The sequence below is a fragment of the Hyalella azteca genome, unplaced genomic scaffold (genome assembly GCF_000764305.2).
Source record: "Hyalella azteca isolate HAZT.00-mixed unplaced genomic scaffold, Hazt_2.0.2 contig16293, whole genome shotgun sequence".
Lineage (NCBI taxonomy): Eukaryota > Metazoa > Arthropoda > Malacostraca > Amphipoda > Hyalellidae > Hyalella > Hyalella azteca.
Window position 1 is genome coordinate 52,382 of NW_025946118.1, and position 18,672 is coordinate 71,053.

The 18,672-nt window shown below is 37.6% G+C and overlaps 1 protein-coding gene across 1 annotated transcript; it reads right to left on the bottom strand.

Annotated features, from left to right (window-relative positions):
* Positions 1–4,363: 4,363 nt before the first annotated feature.
* LOC108682388 (fructose-bisphosphate aldolase) lies at positions 4,364–11,356 on the bottom strand. The gene is made up of 7 exons (XM_018171547.2): positions 11,272–11,356; positions 8,171–8,384; positions 7,466–7,585; positions 7,014–7,259; positions 6,322–6,495; positions 5,787–6,044; positions 4,364–5,429 (listed from the first exon to the last, which is right to left on the bottom strand). Exons 2-7 carry the CDS (start codon positions 8,372–8,374, stop codon positions 5,334–5,336), a joined length of 1,098 nt encoding a protein of 365 aa, XP_018027036.1. The 5' UTR covers positions 8,375–8,384; positions 11,272–11,356; the 3' UTR covers positions 4,364–5,333.
* Between the last annotated feature and the right edge of the window lie 7,316 nt (positions 11,357–18,672).

Genomic DNA, 18,672 nt, shown 5'->3' on the forward strand with positions numbered 1-18,672 from the left:
GCATAAGATCCTTCATATATATGCCAACTTCATCTCTCGCATAATCTTGCCTGCATACATAAATCAGGTTCGTTTAGTGCTGTCACAAGACTCATCACTGATAAAAAATGTATGTTTGAGATTCAATTACATTCATGAAGTAGATCAATGCAAAAAAAAAAAACTTAACAGATGATTTTATTTGGACCATGCGGCATCGCTCTGAACTCCACATCGCTTTTTAAATGCCTCGGTACCATCAATGACACGCAATTCGCCACCTTCCAATGGTCGCCGTCTTCCAGTCGAATGATCAATTTGATGGAAAGCATTGTGCAATAACTATCTAGTATCTACATAGTAACACCCCAATAGTTTTGAAATTATAATGGATAAATTGACAATTACAAATCCGTTTGTAACCAGCATTATACCATCTTCATTGACAAGCAGCGAGTCAAGTACATTTTTCGATTCGTGTGTCATTATCGGTATTTATCGATTCATTCCATTTAGTATGCAAATTTAATTAAACCACTCTGACTCGACGCGTACGTATCTACTTGGTGATGTATACTATTGGTCGTTGATATTGCTTAAGAATGTTTACTCATAGCAATTAGAAGCTCTTATTTCTTAATTCATGACAAATAATATACATGTCGGTAATGCGAAAAGGTTAGCTCTCAAGAAGCTTGGATTGAGCTGCATAAACTTCACCGTTCTCACCTTGGTTTGAAGCCATTTTACTATAGTGGCTATTCCCGTTATTGTTATCTTTACGGAAATAATACGTCAAGTCACGTACTGAGTATTAACTGGATTACTTGAAAAGACTCCGACAAATCCTTCAGTACTTAGCTCCTAAAGCTCACAAATCGGTGAGTTAGCAATAATGTTATTCCTACGTAAATTGTTGGTAAATGAGTAGAGCAGTGAAGTGCTGAGGAAAGATTGAGTATGCCGCTGAGTGGAAATCAGACATGAAAGCTGCCATGTGAACCAGGAAGATTCCGACTTCATTTTTGGTGAAGCTAATTGTTTTAAGGCGACGCAAACCATTCGTTAACATGTCATAGAAGTCTTTCTTCTTGCTACTCGTTTGTTACAAGTGGGTTTTCGATTTTTCTTCTGACAAGGTCAGTACATACATTCAGACCGACACCCCTACGAACACTGCGAACGTGAATACACGGGACGAAATAAATGGATAATTATCGGCGTCATTTATATGGCAGAGAAGGCTTCCGTTGCCTACGCCACTGAGCAAACGTTATTTTCCTTGTATGATACAGCCGAAAATAGCTTACATGAAAATAATTCGGATGTAGTAAAATGCAGGAACAGTTACATAATGCAGCCTTTTAATCTAAGGCTGCACTTTAAATTTCACATCAGGCTTTATTGGTTATAGTTACAGTATATATAGGTTTAAACCACTCCAAATTCACTAGAGGGACGGTACTGGACACTTGCAGGACATGACGTAACATTCGGAGATCAAGTATCTCTGAATGTATAGTAAAATTTTTGGCACATTATTGGATACAACTTGTAATATTCGTTGCTCACATTGAACAGCAGTTCACATCAAGTAGTAGACATTCAACTCAACTCGGAGATGATGTTTGGTTTTTATTAACGGCGAGGTTTGTGGCAAGTAAAATCTAAATAAAGCAAAGTGAGCCAAGAAGTCGCCCAGAGCATATCTTGTCTGAGGTATCAAAACACCGGCAACATGAAACCTTCATCCGAGCTAGTATTTAACGGACTAGCAATTAAGTTTTCGAATTTAAAATTACTATACAATCTAAAAATAAATTGCCGAACTGAATGCATGGGTAGGCACACAATTAAATCACACATGTTATTCAGCTCGGGACCAACCTCAGTTTAAACTTCAGTTCTATAATCGACGAGTTCTTGCCAAATCTAATACAGACTAATTATTGCTAAACCAACATAATTCAGATGTATTCTTGCAGAACCAAAATTCCTCTCGACTATTCTTAGGTATCCAACCTTCGATTATTTGACAGTCGGTAGCACGCACCTAAATGCCAAAAAATCATTTCGTTTCAAAATACATGCTGAGAACATAACCACCCTCGCAAATTACCTTACGTCAGAACAGACAAGAGCAGAAAGATGCGAACAGAACGGGACCTGCGTAAAGACTTCCTCATTAAGAAGAAACCGCAACCATTGTTTCAATCCAAGTTGACCTTGGTAGGCAAACCTAACCTCGGATCCCTTCGTCCATGGTCTGTGTGCTAAACAAGAGCCTCAAGTTTGAAAATATTCAAAAATGCAAGGAGCCTCCACCTTTACAACTCACGTTTGCCATAAAAAATTATATTTTACCAACGTTTAACTCGGGATACATTTAGGAAATATCTCAATGTAAATAAGCACAAATTTTCTATGCAAAACTTTCCTAATTTGAGAAAGTTCATCAATAACAACCTTTAATTAAGTAACAGATGAAATCTTCATATATGGGCCATTAAACTCTAGCACAGCAGCGCCTTTAACTCTAGCACAGCAGCGCCCGTTGTTTGCAGCTTCAACTATCATCTATAACTTATCATTACTATTATTCGAATCGTAATCTCGTTCTCAGTGCTTGCACACAAATCACTGAAATCAGAATTATCATCCAAAAAATAAGCCGGAGCAGCAATAGCTATCTGCTACCACAGTGTTTCATCAACATTATGGTGCATTGAGCGTTTTTAGAATTTGTACGACTTACTTTGTTGGCAAGTGCTTAAACGATAAGTTTTAGCTACATTCGAGCCTAACCCCTCCAAATCAGAACCAATCTCGATAAGTTCAAGCAATACCGCCACGGCAAGTCTTCTACAACTTGCAGGGCGGAATTCAGTAAGGGTTATTATATGAACAATGACACTTAAAATATCAAATTGGATCTGAAAATTGGATGCTAGATTTTCCTTCCAAATTATAGCTAATATTTTGGAACCGATTAGTTACCAGAATTTATCGATTTTGAGTACTACATGAACCTTATTCCTAGAATATCACCTTCACCCTCTGTTAAATAAGAAGCTTCTAACATGAAAAGTAAAGAAATGGAAATTCTGGAAACTCACTTGGCAGCGTAGTGTTGACAAAAAGCATTGCTGCTATTTACCCCAATGCCGGCTTTCTTCTCATTAAGTTTGGCGTGGGGAGGCTACTGAAAAGTGCGCTATAAAATTTCAGCGCGGCAAAACTCGTGCACAATGTTATGCCAAAAATGTAACACTAACGGTGCCGAGATCGCACTACTCCACTCCGAGCAGTCTTGTCATGCAAGTATTCTCGTCTTAGCTGATCTTCATGAAATTTTTCCAGTACTCACTCACAGCGTGCACCAGAAACCGCTAATGCCATATATAACTATAAATCGCTACTCAGTAGCTAATGCACTAAACCCCCGGCTCTTCAATAAAAACCGCATAATACTGGTCAGATATACGAATTATAGCGTTTGATTGTCACATAATAACAAGATGCTTTTTCAATAGCGCCAGCAAGTTATGGCTCAGTTTAATAAACAAAATAGATCGTTTCTTTTGAACTCCAGCAATATCAGAGCTGCGGTGACCGCGACTCCGATCCCGCTGCTATGAGATAGTGAACCCAACTGCACAGAGTCCGCTTTGACCTGAAAATTCTCGGTACATACAAAAAAAAAAAAGATAGTTACTAATTTACTAGAAACACACTTCAGGAACTGGAATGTACCGTTATTACACTTATCCCACTGACAATGCGAAATTGAAATTAGTTACACGCCAGGCAAAGCCACTTCTTTAAATCGCTCGTCCCTGAAATACTTTTTTTTACATTTACCTCGATTCCCACCGGAAGAGATAGGATATATGCGAACAGCAAGCCAACTGAAGTACGTGGGAATCTGTGGGCAATTGGAGGCATTTTTCCGCTGTGGGTTGTCTGACTGAGGTTAAGACAAGGCTGTGGGTTTGTCTGGCATAACCTCAGTTCTAGAAGCAGCCGATACGGGCTCGTCAGGTGGGACAACGGAACGAACAGGACACGTGTCTATAATAAATAAAATGTCTGAGTTCAAAACTATTGTTCTGATGAGAAGATTAACAATGAGAAGTAATTCAAGGAAATTTCCCGATTGAGTGGTTCGCTTCCCGTAACACGTACTAGAAATTTTTATTTTGATCCTAATTTGATGATTACTATTCAGAAAACCAAATAAATAGTACTTGTGTACCCTGCCCTGAGTCACAGTTCAACTGTAATCATACCTTACTAGATGAGCATGCTCATTGTACAATTGTACATTAAACGCATTTGAGTAAGTTGGGTTGGCACCATTCACAGGGTACAAAAAGACCGCGAGTCCTTAACTCCATTATTAGGTTTATTATTGAATATGATACAGCTAAGGTGAATGCTATCAGTTACAATAGAGCACAAATGCATTAGGAATCCTTCGAGCTCTTGTCTGCGTTAAGATGCGTACAAGAGAAACGAGCGGATTCGTGCATCAGGAATAGATGAACAAAATGCAGTGACTTTTGACACTTCATCTTTTGCAAGGGAAATGAATTATTCAACGACATATCTCCTAAGTAAGATTTTCTCCTCTCTTCGGTAAAATCAAGATTTTCGGAACTAAACCTCATGTTCACTTCCTTATTAACGCATAAACGTTCAACATTTTCCAAGAAATTATTTCACAGCTTCGTGCTCTCAGTTGACTAGAAATAAGTTCTGCTATCGAATATTTAATCAATATACATTAGAATGAAAGATTCACCGGAACTGAATACACTGGTCGATAATAACAATTTTAGTTCCGCGGTGCAAAAGTCGTTAGGCGTGACTACCAACAGCGTACATCGGAAGATAAAGATACTGACAATGAAGCGTACGGCACTATTATTTCAGTAACTAACGTACAGCAGAGGTAGCAACATAACTCAATGGAGAACAGCAACTCGTTATATCTAAGCACTCTACCTACACACGAGATGAATGATTCATGACAAATATTATTTAACCTTCAACTTTTCTTAATACGCACAATGTTCGAACAAGACTAGGATAGGCATTCACAATCAAAATAATGGATATTCCTTCTTTATTAACATTGTACTCCCCAACTCAAAAGGGACTTTACCTTGACATTGAAAATCAAGCTTTATGGTAGAAATAACACCATTTGATCATCATTATGGGAATCAATTACCGCCCATCCGCGTGACGTAAGTCTCTAACAGAACACCATCTGTTCGACCAGAGTTACTTCTTTAAACTAACACGATAAAAGAACAGCACAATGCGGCCACCGTTGGAATACCAGGAACTTAGTACTGATGGTTCTTGACATAGAGATCGGCGGAGGCGGCAAAACCTGTGCAGGAGCCGCGTTCGTACTTGCCGAGGGCAGCCTCACTGTTAGCCTGCAAAATGACATCAGTATAAGTGCGAGTTATGGCTAGAATAACATTGGAACTCTTATCGTGGCGTCAGTAAAAACTCGCTTCTTTGTAGTCTGGGGGCACAGATTCGACAGTTAGCGTTTCTTACAATAAATTCGTCATAAAAACATTCCGTCATGGCTATGATTTTTGTATATTTTTATTTTACAAGAAAGGCCTGCCTATTATGTGAAAACGTAACACCAATATTAATGATTCTTCTTGATCTCAATACACTACCATGTTTAGTAGACCTCAAGCGTAAAAATTTCAAGCATCTGAACTTCTCTCAACTCATTCCGAGCACCGACCCCATCTTAGCCTTATCATTGGCCTCACCTTTGCCCTCTTGATGAGCTCTTCTTGGCCAGCCTTGATCTGGTCATCTTTGCCTCCCCAGGCCTTCAGTACGGAGGCCTGCAGGGCGCGGCCATAGCTGAAGGTGAGTGCCCAGGGCTTCTTAGCGACGGTGCATCTGTTGATAGCATCCAAGTGCACGGTGGCGTCCTCCTCAGTCTGGCCACCTGACAGGAACGTCACGCCAGGCACAGCCGAGGGCATCGTGCGCGACAGCGCCGTGACAGTCGCCGCGGCAACCTGTAATGTTGGCGATCAGAAGAAATAAAGATAAGAAATAATTGGAGAGATGGGAGGGAAAAATTAAATGGAAACCACGCCATGCATATAAATTATTCCTTACCGTTTTAGTTCTTAATTCTATTTCAAGAATGTGAAGAAGCAAACGGCTCATATGAAAGGAAATTTGTGAGAGAACAACTTCAGAAAGACAAATAAAGGACCTGCATACGTACAAGTAGCTCCAAAAAGTCACGTACAAGTACGGCATCTACAGTTGACGAGTCAAGAAATGCACCTGCTCAGGAGTGTACTTGGTGGAGCACTGCTGGCCGGCGGTGACCATGTTGGGCTTGAGCAGCGTGCCCTCGAGGAAGACGTGGTGGTCGTTCAGAGCTTTGTACACGAACGCCAGCACAGTCTCTGTTACCTTCTGGGCCCGGTCCAAGTTGTGGTCGCCGTCAGGGAGCACCTGCAACAGGGTATTGCTGTCAACTTAAGAGCTAAATAATTTTAGTATAACTAACATTCCTTCGCATTGCCCGATGGGACAAATAATCAACGATTCTTGCAAGTGCTCACGTATTATTGACATTTTAAACTCGTTATCGGCCAAGTAAGTAGGAGAGTTATAACGAAAATATTGATCCAGTAGATTGATGGAGATGGTGGGGGCACTAAATCGCTCAATCCAATTATCCAAAAGATATATTCAATCAAGCAACGTTTATTGTCTACTTGCATGTCCAACAGGAAATAGATAGCACGAGCAAAATATATACATATTCTAATTTTTACCATTTAATGTTTATCTAACCGCACTATTAATTGGTATCCACGTACTGACCAATTTATGGAAACGACAAAAATTCTTGGTATGGAACATGAATTCAAGACAATAGAAACAAAGCCATAGATCAAGAAATGTCTAGCGGGAAATATCAGTACCACATTCTCACAATAGGGTGAAATTATAACCCCACACCGAACCTCAGGTTCAACAATGGGCACGAGGCCATTCATCTGGCAGATGGAGGCGTAGCGAGCCAGGACGTTAGCGTTCTCGAGCATGGCTTGGTAGCTGGGCGTGTTCTTGCCGATCTTGAGGACGCAGCGCCACTTAGCGAAGTCACAGCCATCCTTCTTGTACTGGGCGCAGCGCTTTGATAGATCGTCCAGGCCCTGGGTCGTGCACTCGTCTTCAGAACCCATCAGCGGCACCACGCCACTGTCAACCTGATCAATTTATGACGTTGGACAGTTCGACCATGTAGGGCATATGTATTTATATTGATAAATATGAAGGTATAATCCCTCAAAAGCTTACTAAGAACGTAATACATTGATTTAAATTACTACATTTAGTTCTCTGAGGATAATATGATTCCACCATCGAGTTGAGAAACTTACAAGAAATTGTTATGTAAAGGTTACGTGAATACCTTGATACCGCACAAAATTCCCTTCTTCTTGATGAGGTCAGAGAAGGGAGTGCCGTCATCGGACTTCTGGTAGAGAGTCTCGTGGAAGAGGATCACGCCTGAGATGTAATTGGCGATGCTCTGTAAGTACAGTGTATTTAATCAGAGGAGCATGGGGTTTTATGAAACATCAATTAGAAAAGCGATGCCGTAATTAATATACTTTTTAGTAGCTTGAAAAATAGGGCTTTCTTAACCATGCATTGCGAAATGACACCGACAACATTATTCTCTCATTTCAAGTTTTAAGAGCTTGTTTTCTAGAACCAAGTGTTTAAGAATTTCGTTAATATTTAATATTTAGCGTTGCTAGATAAATGCATAACTAGGCTTAGAACGGTGCGTCATAAATAGGTATGTTTAAAAATTGAGAAGTCCAAAGATTTTTCCATCTGTTAACAAAAATAAAAATATAATACTAAACGCATCTGATTAGCAGCTGAAATTATGAGAAACTGAGGAAAGAGATACCAACATTGTCTGTGCACAGATACCAACATCGTCTGTACACAGCGGCAACTACTGAAAAAAACGAATGACACTCACGCGTCGTGGGTAACGTGACAAAACCAGGAATGAAACAACCATGAAAACCAGATTACAACAGCAATCAGCATTAAAGAGCATCAGCTCTCCAGAGCTGAAAGATAACCCAGAGCCACTCACGTCATCGGTGGTGAAGAGAAGTTGTCTGTACTTCCTCCTGTTCTCTTCGCTGTTCTCGACATCGATGTCAGCGAAACGCTTGCCGACAGTGCCCACGGATTCGTCAGCGGCGAGGATGCCCTTGCCGGGAGCCGTGATGAAGTTGGCGATGCGGCGGAGCTCGGTCTGCAGCTCAGCGGAGGGGTACTCGAAGTATGTCGTCATGTTGCCGGCGCTGAAACGATCATGCAGCGATAAGGATTGGCTCAATTTATTATTGAATTGTAGTTCAATTACGAAGTTGGTAATATCCAGCGCTGAAAAGCAGCACCCGGTGATCAGGATTACGCTGAATTGATCAGTTTCATTAATGTTTAATAATGACAAGGGTTAAATCCGGAGCTGGAATTGAGCAATCATGATTACGCTCAATTTATGAATTTCGCTGTTGTTAAACAAAGATGATGGTTATATCCGGCGCTGAAACGATACTCATGAATTAGGATCACGCTGAATTGATTAACTTCATTGTAGTTCAACAATGATGACGGTTATCTTAGTGATGGTATTAATCAACAATGTGCAGCACAAGGAAATGAAAAAAGAATAATTCAACCCTTTAACATGAATCTGTATGGAAATCAAAGGACAGGTTATTAGCGATTCATCAGTATTAATTCTGCTAATCACTATCATGTACGACGACTATTTCAATCGTTGTGTTGTGAAGTACCGTACAGCCATTTATTAGCAATAGCGGATGTGGAATGTATTGGTACTAAAAGGTTTGCACAGGAAAATAAAATCATTGCCTTGAGGCCCTATACGTAATTTATCCGAAATTTAATCGTGTGCATACAATATCAGTTTATCAATAATAATATGATATTAATCAAATTTTTAGTAAGAATTAGTCTCTAAAAGTCTCACCAAAAAACCTGCATTCAATTTTTTTACCAGTCTACAACAATGTAATATAAAACGTACATTTTCCATAAGTACAATATTTTTTCCTACATTCAAGGCATAATTAATTCATTAAAACCATTTCAGCCCAATTGAAAATGAACGCACCATATGTTAGCGAAAATTTTTCGAGTTTTAAAGTATTCCCGCTCCCCTTTGTTCTTTAAATGTAGATAAGTGAGCAGTAACGTGTAGCGGGCGATGGCTTCAAGCATTCTATAAACCCGGCTACCAGTTGGCATGAACGACCGATGTTGGTACACAGCCAACATTCTACCGAGGAGAGGCACCCTGCAGAACCTTCGGAGCCGCCGCAAGTCACGTGAAAGAAGATAGCAACCATTTACATATACAAGTGGTGGCGCACCTTCAAAATTTTTATATATTGTGAAGAATACGTGAAAACTCTTCTATTCCACCCTAAAAGTTTCGTGATAAGGTACGGATTTGTGTTTAGCGACAGTAGTCTCAACAGCGTTTTACAAATAAAACTTAAAATAATTTTCGTTAATTGCAGACTAACCGCAAATGTCTCAGATTGTCTCAATACACCGATACATCAGAATATTATACGTAGCCAAATCAACTGCTCATATCATAAGAACCATAGGTGAAATATTGAGAATAGGCGAAGTAACCCAGCGTAGCTCAGGATGTTGCTATCGTAGTTCACTACGCAAGAAAGTAATGCTATGGTACTAGTATATACGATATTCGAAGGGGCATAAAACGCGTTGTAGTAAGATAAAATAGAATTGAGTTGCAAACGAACAGTGACCTCGGTGAATAAACCAACGATCTGAACTTTTTTTCAGTGATAATACATTGAGCAACGTTGTAAAGAAAATGAGATAATTTTGAATATAGCTTCAGCCTAATTATCGTATTAAGGCGATCAGAAATAATTCTCAAGTATGAAGTATCTTACATTAACTGGTATTACAACTGTCTTCATTCTTACGTGTTGATACCAAAGAATTCAATTAGGGATAACTCAACAGGGGATAGATAACTCAACATAACCTTATCAATTCAAGTTCACGCTGCGTTGAAGAATAAAAGATATGGAGTAAACTTTGAGCACTAGATAAGAATTCGGGCTTACAAGCGAAGATATAGTAGGTCGGGCTTACAAGCGAAGATATCTTTCATCACTGAGAGAGCTCTGTGAAGTGTGAACATCATGCCAAATGATACTGAAATATATTAAAAAGCTAGTATTTTCGAATCGAGAATAGCTTTTAAGATTCAAAACTTTAGGAATCCAGGTGCCGTCGATTCATAAAGTTAGCTTTTTGATTTTGTAGACCAAATCAGGTTGTATGGAAATTATTCCATCACGTTAGTTGTAAGCCTTCGGCATCTTCCTGAACTTCAGAAGAAAAATGTAAATGTTGTGGCAAGTTAGGTAGCACAAATTTAGCACTTCTCAAAAACTTCCAATTCCAATACTAATTACATTGTCTTGCGTAACTAAATAAATAAAATTTTCAAATTAATCGAAAATGGTGTCTCAATTTAAGTAAAATTTGTTTAATTCGCCGAGTTACAAGTTAATTTAATGATTCGAAGCAAGGAGGGGCTATTGTATACGTGCAACAAGCACCGGTCAGCCGGTGAAGGGTCATCACAAGGTCACGTGATCAGCTGACGCCTTTCAAAGTTTTTCGTTTCAGTTAGAGCTTAATGAATGTAAAATAAACACATTTCAATCGTATTGACACAAATCGTTCCGTTTCTAGAATTGGCTAGTATTATTTTCATCAAATCTCAAATACCTAATAGGCTAATATGGACAGTAAATTTCTCCATGTTTGGTAGGTACTCGTAACTCGTAATCTTGACAAGATTATCAGACACAAGACTGAATAACGGAATTCCTCGTTTTAGCCAGCTAAGCTAAGCCAGGAAGCATCATTTCAAAATTTAATTGAGATTTACGCTTGCAAAAACTACAAATATATTAGTTTTCTATCAACAGAAAATTACAGTCGGGAAAGCCGAGAGTTAAAGTCGGGAACTGAATCGATAAGTTACTACACCTTTATGAGAATAAGAAATCTTAGCATTTAACGAATCATGCTCAGATTATAAAGATTTTAATTAATTTACTTCACATTAATTTGAGTCGTATTACTCTGATACGAAAAACTTACCGGTTTTTTAAAGAACGAGGAGGTTGAAGAGCACGAGTAGCGCACACACAAGCTCAAGTAGCGTCTGTCACTGACTGAAGAGTGGCACTGCGCAGGCTCGAATATAAGACACAATTTTCTCCTCCAAACGCCCTTGGTTCTCCCCTCTATGAAACCTTTGGTCTTCGTCGAAAAGCACTCTTTCAAATGACTGTACCATAGAATAAAAAAATCCACATTCTCATTTATGTATTTTACTAGTTCTGCTACACCGAACACACGTTGTTTTCCATTGTTGAAGATCTAAAATCACAACATTGCCTCTTCGGTCAGTTGACGGCGCATGCTCATTACGCTCTTTTGAAAACGAGTATTGATTCGGCCGTGCGCTCACGGTCAAGGTCAAACAAAGAGACCGACTACGAAATTTGAAATTGTTTATTCAAATTTATGAGGTGTATGCACATAACAACGCTGTTCATGAGTGGAAAATGCAAATTTTCGACTAATTGGCATTATGCAGGCAAGCAACGCCTTCGGAGAATTGTTATATATATCCATATATATAACTATTTGAATTCTGAATGATAATTTAATGGAAATTATAGTAACTTCAGTCTCCATAAATATGTTCAAAATATTAAACAGAATGTGTTTTACTTGTGAAGAGTCAATCCAGGGAATCTCAAACCGATCTCAAAGCCGTAAGTATTACGTTGCGAAAAGCAATGAACATCTCTCAAAACCTAACCTACCCAAGTGCTTCCCATCTAAAAGCCGCGAATCCTAGAACGTTTGAATATAAGGTTGAATTTGTACATTTACGCTTCATTCTTTCTAAAATAGCTTGACTACACCATTTGTATATCTAATTTAAGATATATTAGACATATTTTCGCTTTCTACAGTTTTCAAACTTTACACCAAAACTTCATAGGCGACAGGAGCTAGTGATTTCAGCTTGCAAGAATTTTAAACAAAGCATCAAAAGTGTAACGAATCAGGCATCAATGAGCTCTTACACGAATATCATGATTACAAATTGGCAATTGTTGACTGAAAGTGGTCCTGAGAGTCAAAGAGAGAATTTTTCTATAACTGTCCTCAAACATGAAGCAGCCAAATGAAATATGTCGCGTTTGCTAGGCTACGTGCCTACGTCACATGATCGTAAATAGAACAATTGATTTTAATGTTTTTCTCCAATAATAACATTGATTCGTCCGACAAAAAAACTGGTGCACAATTCTCTTCGGGAATTCAAATTATATAGAATTTCAAAAATAAACAATTTCATCAAACGATTATCAGCCCAAGATTCTGCTGTGAAATAGCTTACGAATTGCAAAGATCATGATTTAGGTATAAAATTACTTCTCTCATCAGTAAATCAAAAATGAAAAGGACAATGAAGAGCAATCAACACGCGAAGTTTATTAATACTATAGTGTTGAACCTGAGACAACTCCAAGTATGCATGGGGAATGTTAAGTCTACACTGGCTACGATCATAATACGCCAACGATGCACAAATTCATGTCTGGAGAATGAATGATCTACTTTGGCTGCGATCACGATTCCCAAACCAAGTATGGGGAGTGACGCTTCCACTTTGGCTCAAATGAAAATGCCCCAACCATGCAATGCTATTTGAACATCACCTTTTTCAAGGTGTCATTGCTACAGAAATCGTGCGAATGACAACGTTACGTCTACTTTAACGTCATTCATGTTATTTCAACGTATAGTTTTGATGCATGCATAACCTAAATTTTCTATCAGCAATGACACTTGCGTTTCCATCCACACAACAAAATTTGAACATAAAGATGCAATTCTGTATTATGTACATGTGCAGTAGTGGGTCCCAATTACAGAAAATGCCTCCTCTTGAAATGTATTTCATGTGTTCACAATTCTTTAGGAGGCTAGGCTTGACAGTACACCTGCGTAGTGACAAAGTCGTATGACTGCAAGGAAATTTTATGTCCCTTCACACACACACATTAAAGGCTGAGCAAAAATATTCTACGTACGTGAGAAGACTAGATAGACTTTCCTCCAAGGTTCTGAAGTAGATGAAGCCGCCAGAAGCACAAGTAGGTTTAACTAAAGTTTTACTGATACCCTTACAGTCACTAGAATTTTTTATTACTTTTCTGGTCACGAAAGAATATCGATAATGTTCCACCGACGATAAAGAAATCAAGCAACGTATTTGAACAAATGTTCAAACGTAAAGAACCGACATAGAACTTTACCTCCAACACATTTATTCTACATCGTCAAACTCTCAAAGCTGGAAATTTCGATCAACTGGAAATGTTGTTTTTAGATCGTTCAGAATTATCCAACAGAATTGGTTATCGCTAAAACTATGTACTCTTATATTTCATTATTTGACGTTCAGTGCATGGCCGAGTTTATTATTTACAAGTCTTATTAAGCCTTTAAACTTGATCGTGCAGGAGTAAATTTTGTTAAGTCTTAGAACGCAAAACTCGACCTAGCGAAAGATTAGTCTGAAACTAGGTATATCTTACAAATTTCTAACCCTATAGACAAAAACCTTGCACAGGAAAAGTATAATGAACAACTAAAAACAATGAAAAATCATACCAAAACCGAATGTACTTCGAACAACATCAAGAACTCAGCTCTAATAAAGACAAATTAATCAAACGAAAGTGAAGGAAAAGAAAGCTGATAATGGCGTTATAATTTAATCACAAAACAATCGCAATCGCACAACCGTCGTACATCTGAGTGAAGCACACAGAATTTCGTTCGTCATTGAGACTTTTCAGCCGGCAAGTTCACACAAAAGCGGCACACGGTTAAATGAGTTACCATGAAAATGAACATTGCGCCAAACTGCTTCACCAAAATTAAGTGATCTCAAAACTCGGTCGTTGATGCAGTTAATAACTGAAAGATGAAGGAAGACAGGCAGTCATACAAAGAAGAGGATTACTCAAATAGTTTTAGATAAATAAACAACATCTCTAGATAGGATATTAGTCTGTGAAAGATAACAAAATTCCCAAGAGGGTATTAATAAAAAACGCAGAATATTGTTAATACTACCAAGTTTTAACGCAATTGTTCAAGGTTCCAATAGTTAAGAGTTAAGGATTACTTAAAATGATGACGGAACTCGAGTCCGCTAACATCAGCACCCCAATTGACCACAATAAATGTTTCAGGTGATCAGATCCAAGCCGAAACTCGGTATAATTTCTGCCTAAACTGGAACGATTTTATCTCCATTTAGAATATGAATAAGTATCAAAATCAAACGACACACTTTGACCAAAATTTCAATGGTTATTTTCTTAGAAGACAAAATAGCATTAGCCAACTTTGAAGATAAAGTAACACGTTACAAAACATTTTCGACAAATCCCAAATCTTCATTTATCGAACAATGACTAAGAGCCAGTAGGTTTTGTTCACAGGCACAGTTCCCTTGCAACTATGGAGATATTGCAGCACCACATCAATTAGCTTTATAACATCGATACTATTAATGTCTAATAATTATTAGCATGTTATGAATGACAGAAAAGAACCATCCAGAGAAACAGTAACATGTTCCTAATTCCACAGTATTTTATTACTAACGAATTTTAATGACGTAAACTCAGTCATTCACGCAAAAAACTACCAGTTAAATAATCACGGTACAAGCAACCACTTAAATAAAAAAATCCATGCACTCCATGATAATCGCACACAGGACTTTAATTGAGCTGCTAAAAATTCGTTAGTAGCAAGATAGTAAAATTATTGTATTGCCAAATGAAGCGAGAACGATGGAGTAACTAACTTCCTCAATATATCATTTATTTATGCACTCAAAGCATCGTAATTAACATTCCATTCCTAATCATGGCCTTAAATATTAAATGCTGAGATAAATGATACACAACAGGAGCTCCATTTCTTAATAGGACGTCTCCAAAAAGTTGTTGAGGTGTTAGCTTATCTTCGTCCTTCAATGACACAAATTTGTTCGTTAAGATACATGAAAACAATTTTTTTGTTCATGGTTGTTTGTCAAGATGCATTAAAAAACTTCATTCAATCCTTCCAACACAAAGTTCCAAACTTTAGGTATTTATATCTCAGAGTGTTCGTGGTTAATTAATTTTTTAGGAAGTTTTGGGTTTCGCTTCATTTTTACAAGATACGCTATACATAACATTATCAACGACAACAACATTCTCTATAATTACTGAACACAATAATCATATTCAATATATATCATCAAAAAAATGTACGCTGCTTGAAGTTCAATGGCCTACCACAAACGTTAGTCTTGCCGACCACAACCGAGCAATGATTACAGGCATCAATTTTCAATCAATGTTCACAAAGAAGCCAGCAGAATACAATGGTTAGTCCCAAAAGTTTTGTCTTTGAACGAGGAATGAAGAACATTTCATATGGACAATGTAAAGTCTCATTATAATAAAAATTTCAGTGACAGGCGAGAAAAAGCCCTTGTACTGCAGTGGTCGGAAGACGCGAATGAAAAAAAAAAACAATGGCTGAATATTTTGGATAGGTAAACAGAAAAAAAACACATTCATCGCATAGAATCCGTGAATTAAGATAAAAATAAACACGTTTTTGATACCTACACTAATTGGGGACTCGAATAGGCCACAATAATAGCTTATCATGAGCAGAGATCAACGGAAGAAACTAGTTACTAATCGCTTGATAGGCTATCAATACAACCATTGCGTTGTCTAAGGAACATAAGGCTATGTTACCAAAGTAATACAGTGACACCAATCCAACGTTGAATAACAAAACCTAGGCAATTATTGCGATGTTCTTTTACTAAATATACGAGAGGAGCTTCCAGGCATTGAATTCCAACTAAACGCTTAACATTGAAATAAACAGAGAGCAGCAATTTAAACCCGACTTCGGGATAACGGTTATGCAGTTTCATACGCAATCAAGAAACAATGGGAACTGAGCTACAAATAAACTATATTACTTAATGTACAACTTTATCAATTTACCATGAAGAAAACATTAACTTTTCTGAAAGCGATTCACGCTCAGCTAACGTTATCGCCTAGAGTCGGTTCTTACTTTCTACGATGCTAATTGATTTTTTTGGGAAGAGAAAATTAAATTCTTTTTTTACTAGATTTTTAGTAGTTGTATGAAATCAATAAATATAATCAGCAAAATGCAATATTTCTCCTTCAGACCAGACAAAATTCCACTATTTTTCAACACGAATAATCAATCAGGTTTCTTTACGAGAGTTTTATATTCCATTGGTTACGACGGATAGCAAATGACAATATGGGTAGCGATGGTAAGCTGGGACATGCATATTCGAGTTATCAAAGTTTTGTCACTCTAAATTGACAATACTTTAGACTCTAATATAATAAATGACCTCAAAAAGTATGCAAATTGTAGAACTTTCATACAATGATTTTAATTAGATGGCCAACAGTACCATTGTACTTATTTTCAAACTTATTTTAATTACTCATTGCTTAAGAGAGGAATATTCCTGGAGCCAACGAGTGAACGGCAGAGAACAAGGTTAGAGCTATGACTCTCCTCCAAAATATATAAGTTCATAACAATTTACTTGGCAAGCAACCTGCAAAATACAGAACTTATATACATAAAAATTACAGACGCCAGTATGAAAAATATTTCGAATAACTTGAGGTAGTAAGACGAGGAAAACCAGAGGAAAAGCAATATGAAGCGCGACTCTACTGAAAAAATATAGACTCCTTTTAATGATATGCAATACGGAGTTACGCGAGACTCGCGGTATGGAAGCAACAGCAATTAATCAAATAGAACTTCTGTCTAGTAAAAATATATTTCTACAGTTAGCTCATATTTTTGTTCCATTGCAGATAAACGATGCAAGGTAACATCTTCGAGAATAAGCACATATGATGATATTTGGCAGCATTGCATCTCGATCAGAGCCAGTTAAAACAATTAAATAACGCTAAAGCTTCTATTTGCAACGATGATCAATCGTTTGAATTATACTCAGACAACTCGAAGCACTCAGGGCTACAATTACGAGCTAAATAATAATTAAATTCATAGCTCAGGCAACAAAATGAAAACGTGCGTTGTTACATTCAATGCTTCTGTCATTCTGATAAGCGCATAGAACGATTATTGATATTTTTATTCGTGCATATATTCCCCCGTTGGGTAAACATTGTCGATATACAGCACCTAATCTGATCTACACATAGAACAACTTGCTCCACCTAGTGCGATCAGTTATCACACAATGAACCGTTATGCATCAGAGATTATCGCAGAACACATAAAAAAAATTATCGCAGAAAAATCATGAACCGATAAATTTTTTCAAACAAGAACAAAGGAAACCACTCTGAACTACTACAAAAAATAGCCCTTAAGGAATGAGGAACTAAACATTCCAATCACTGAGGAGAGAAAGATAAAATTCAAGACTAGGCACTATACTTTTTCATAAGAAATTCTTCCTAAAACCAATAAGTGCATAAAATGATATAAGGGCAATCTTCCCAAACTGCGGTTGTAGAGATTACATTAAAAGATTCTTTCGTTAGATCATTTGTTACGGCCAACATAAATGCCGTTTTTTTCAGGGAAGGGCCAAAAAAAAAAAAAAACAATGTGCCACCATTAGCTGGAAACGCTCCAGCATCCATAAATATTTAAGTTATGGAATTCATCAAATCGAGACTACTTCCAATGACAAACTTAACAATATGACGTTAAAATTGCCGTTAATTGTTCTTGAACTTGTTTGGTGGTACTCGCAAATAAACTTCATGAAATCTGGAAACGTATCTTTTCATTTTGAAGCTTCCTAGCTGCATGAATAGAAAAGGCCAAAAAATTACCAATATAGATACGAGGTGAAACAAAAAACTGGTTAATGAATAACTTTGAGACTGACGCGAGGTAAGGGAACACTATCAATGAGCGCGAAAATGTAAAACTGGCTGCAAAGTATTTTAAATAATGCGACTAGAAAATAAGACTATATCAATACAAATACGTTGAGAAGACATGCTTATTTAGGCCAAGCATTTAACTCAACTTAAAAATGAAAGCATTAGACTATAGAGCCATGAGCCTGTGGTGCAACGGGAGAAATGCAGCCAAATTTCATTTACAAGACTACGAGATCTTACACATGAATATAATATCTCAATTCAAATTTATTGGGAAAGCATATTTAATTTAGATGAGAGCAATAGACTACAAGATACGATAGATGAACGACCATTAGTTTGACGAGGCATAGTATAGAACCGGTACAATTTAGCAAGTCTTCACTAGTAGTTCGTAACTAAAGCAACAAAATCTCAATAACCTAATCACTGGCGGGATGGATACATTTAACACGATGGC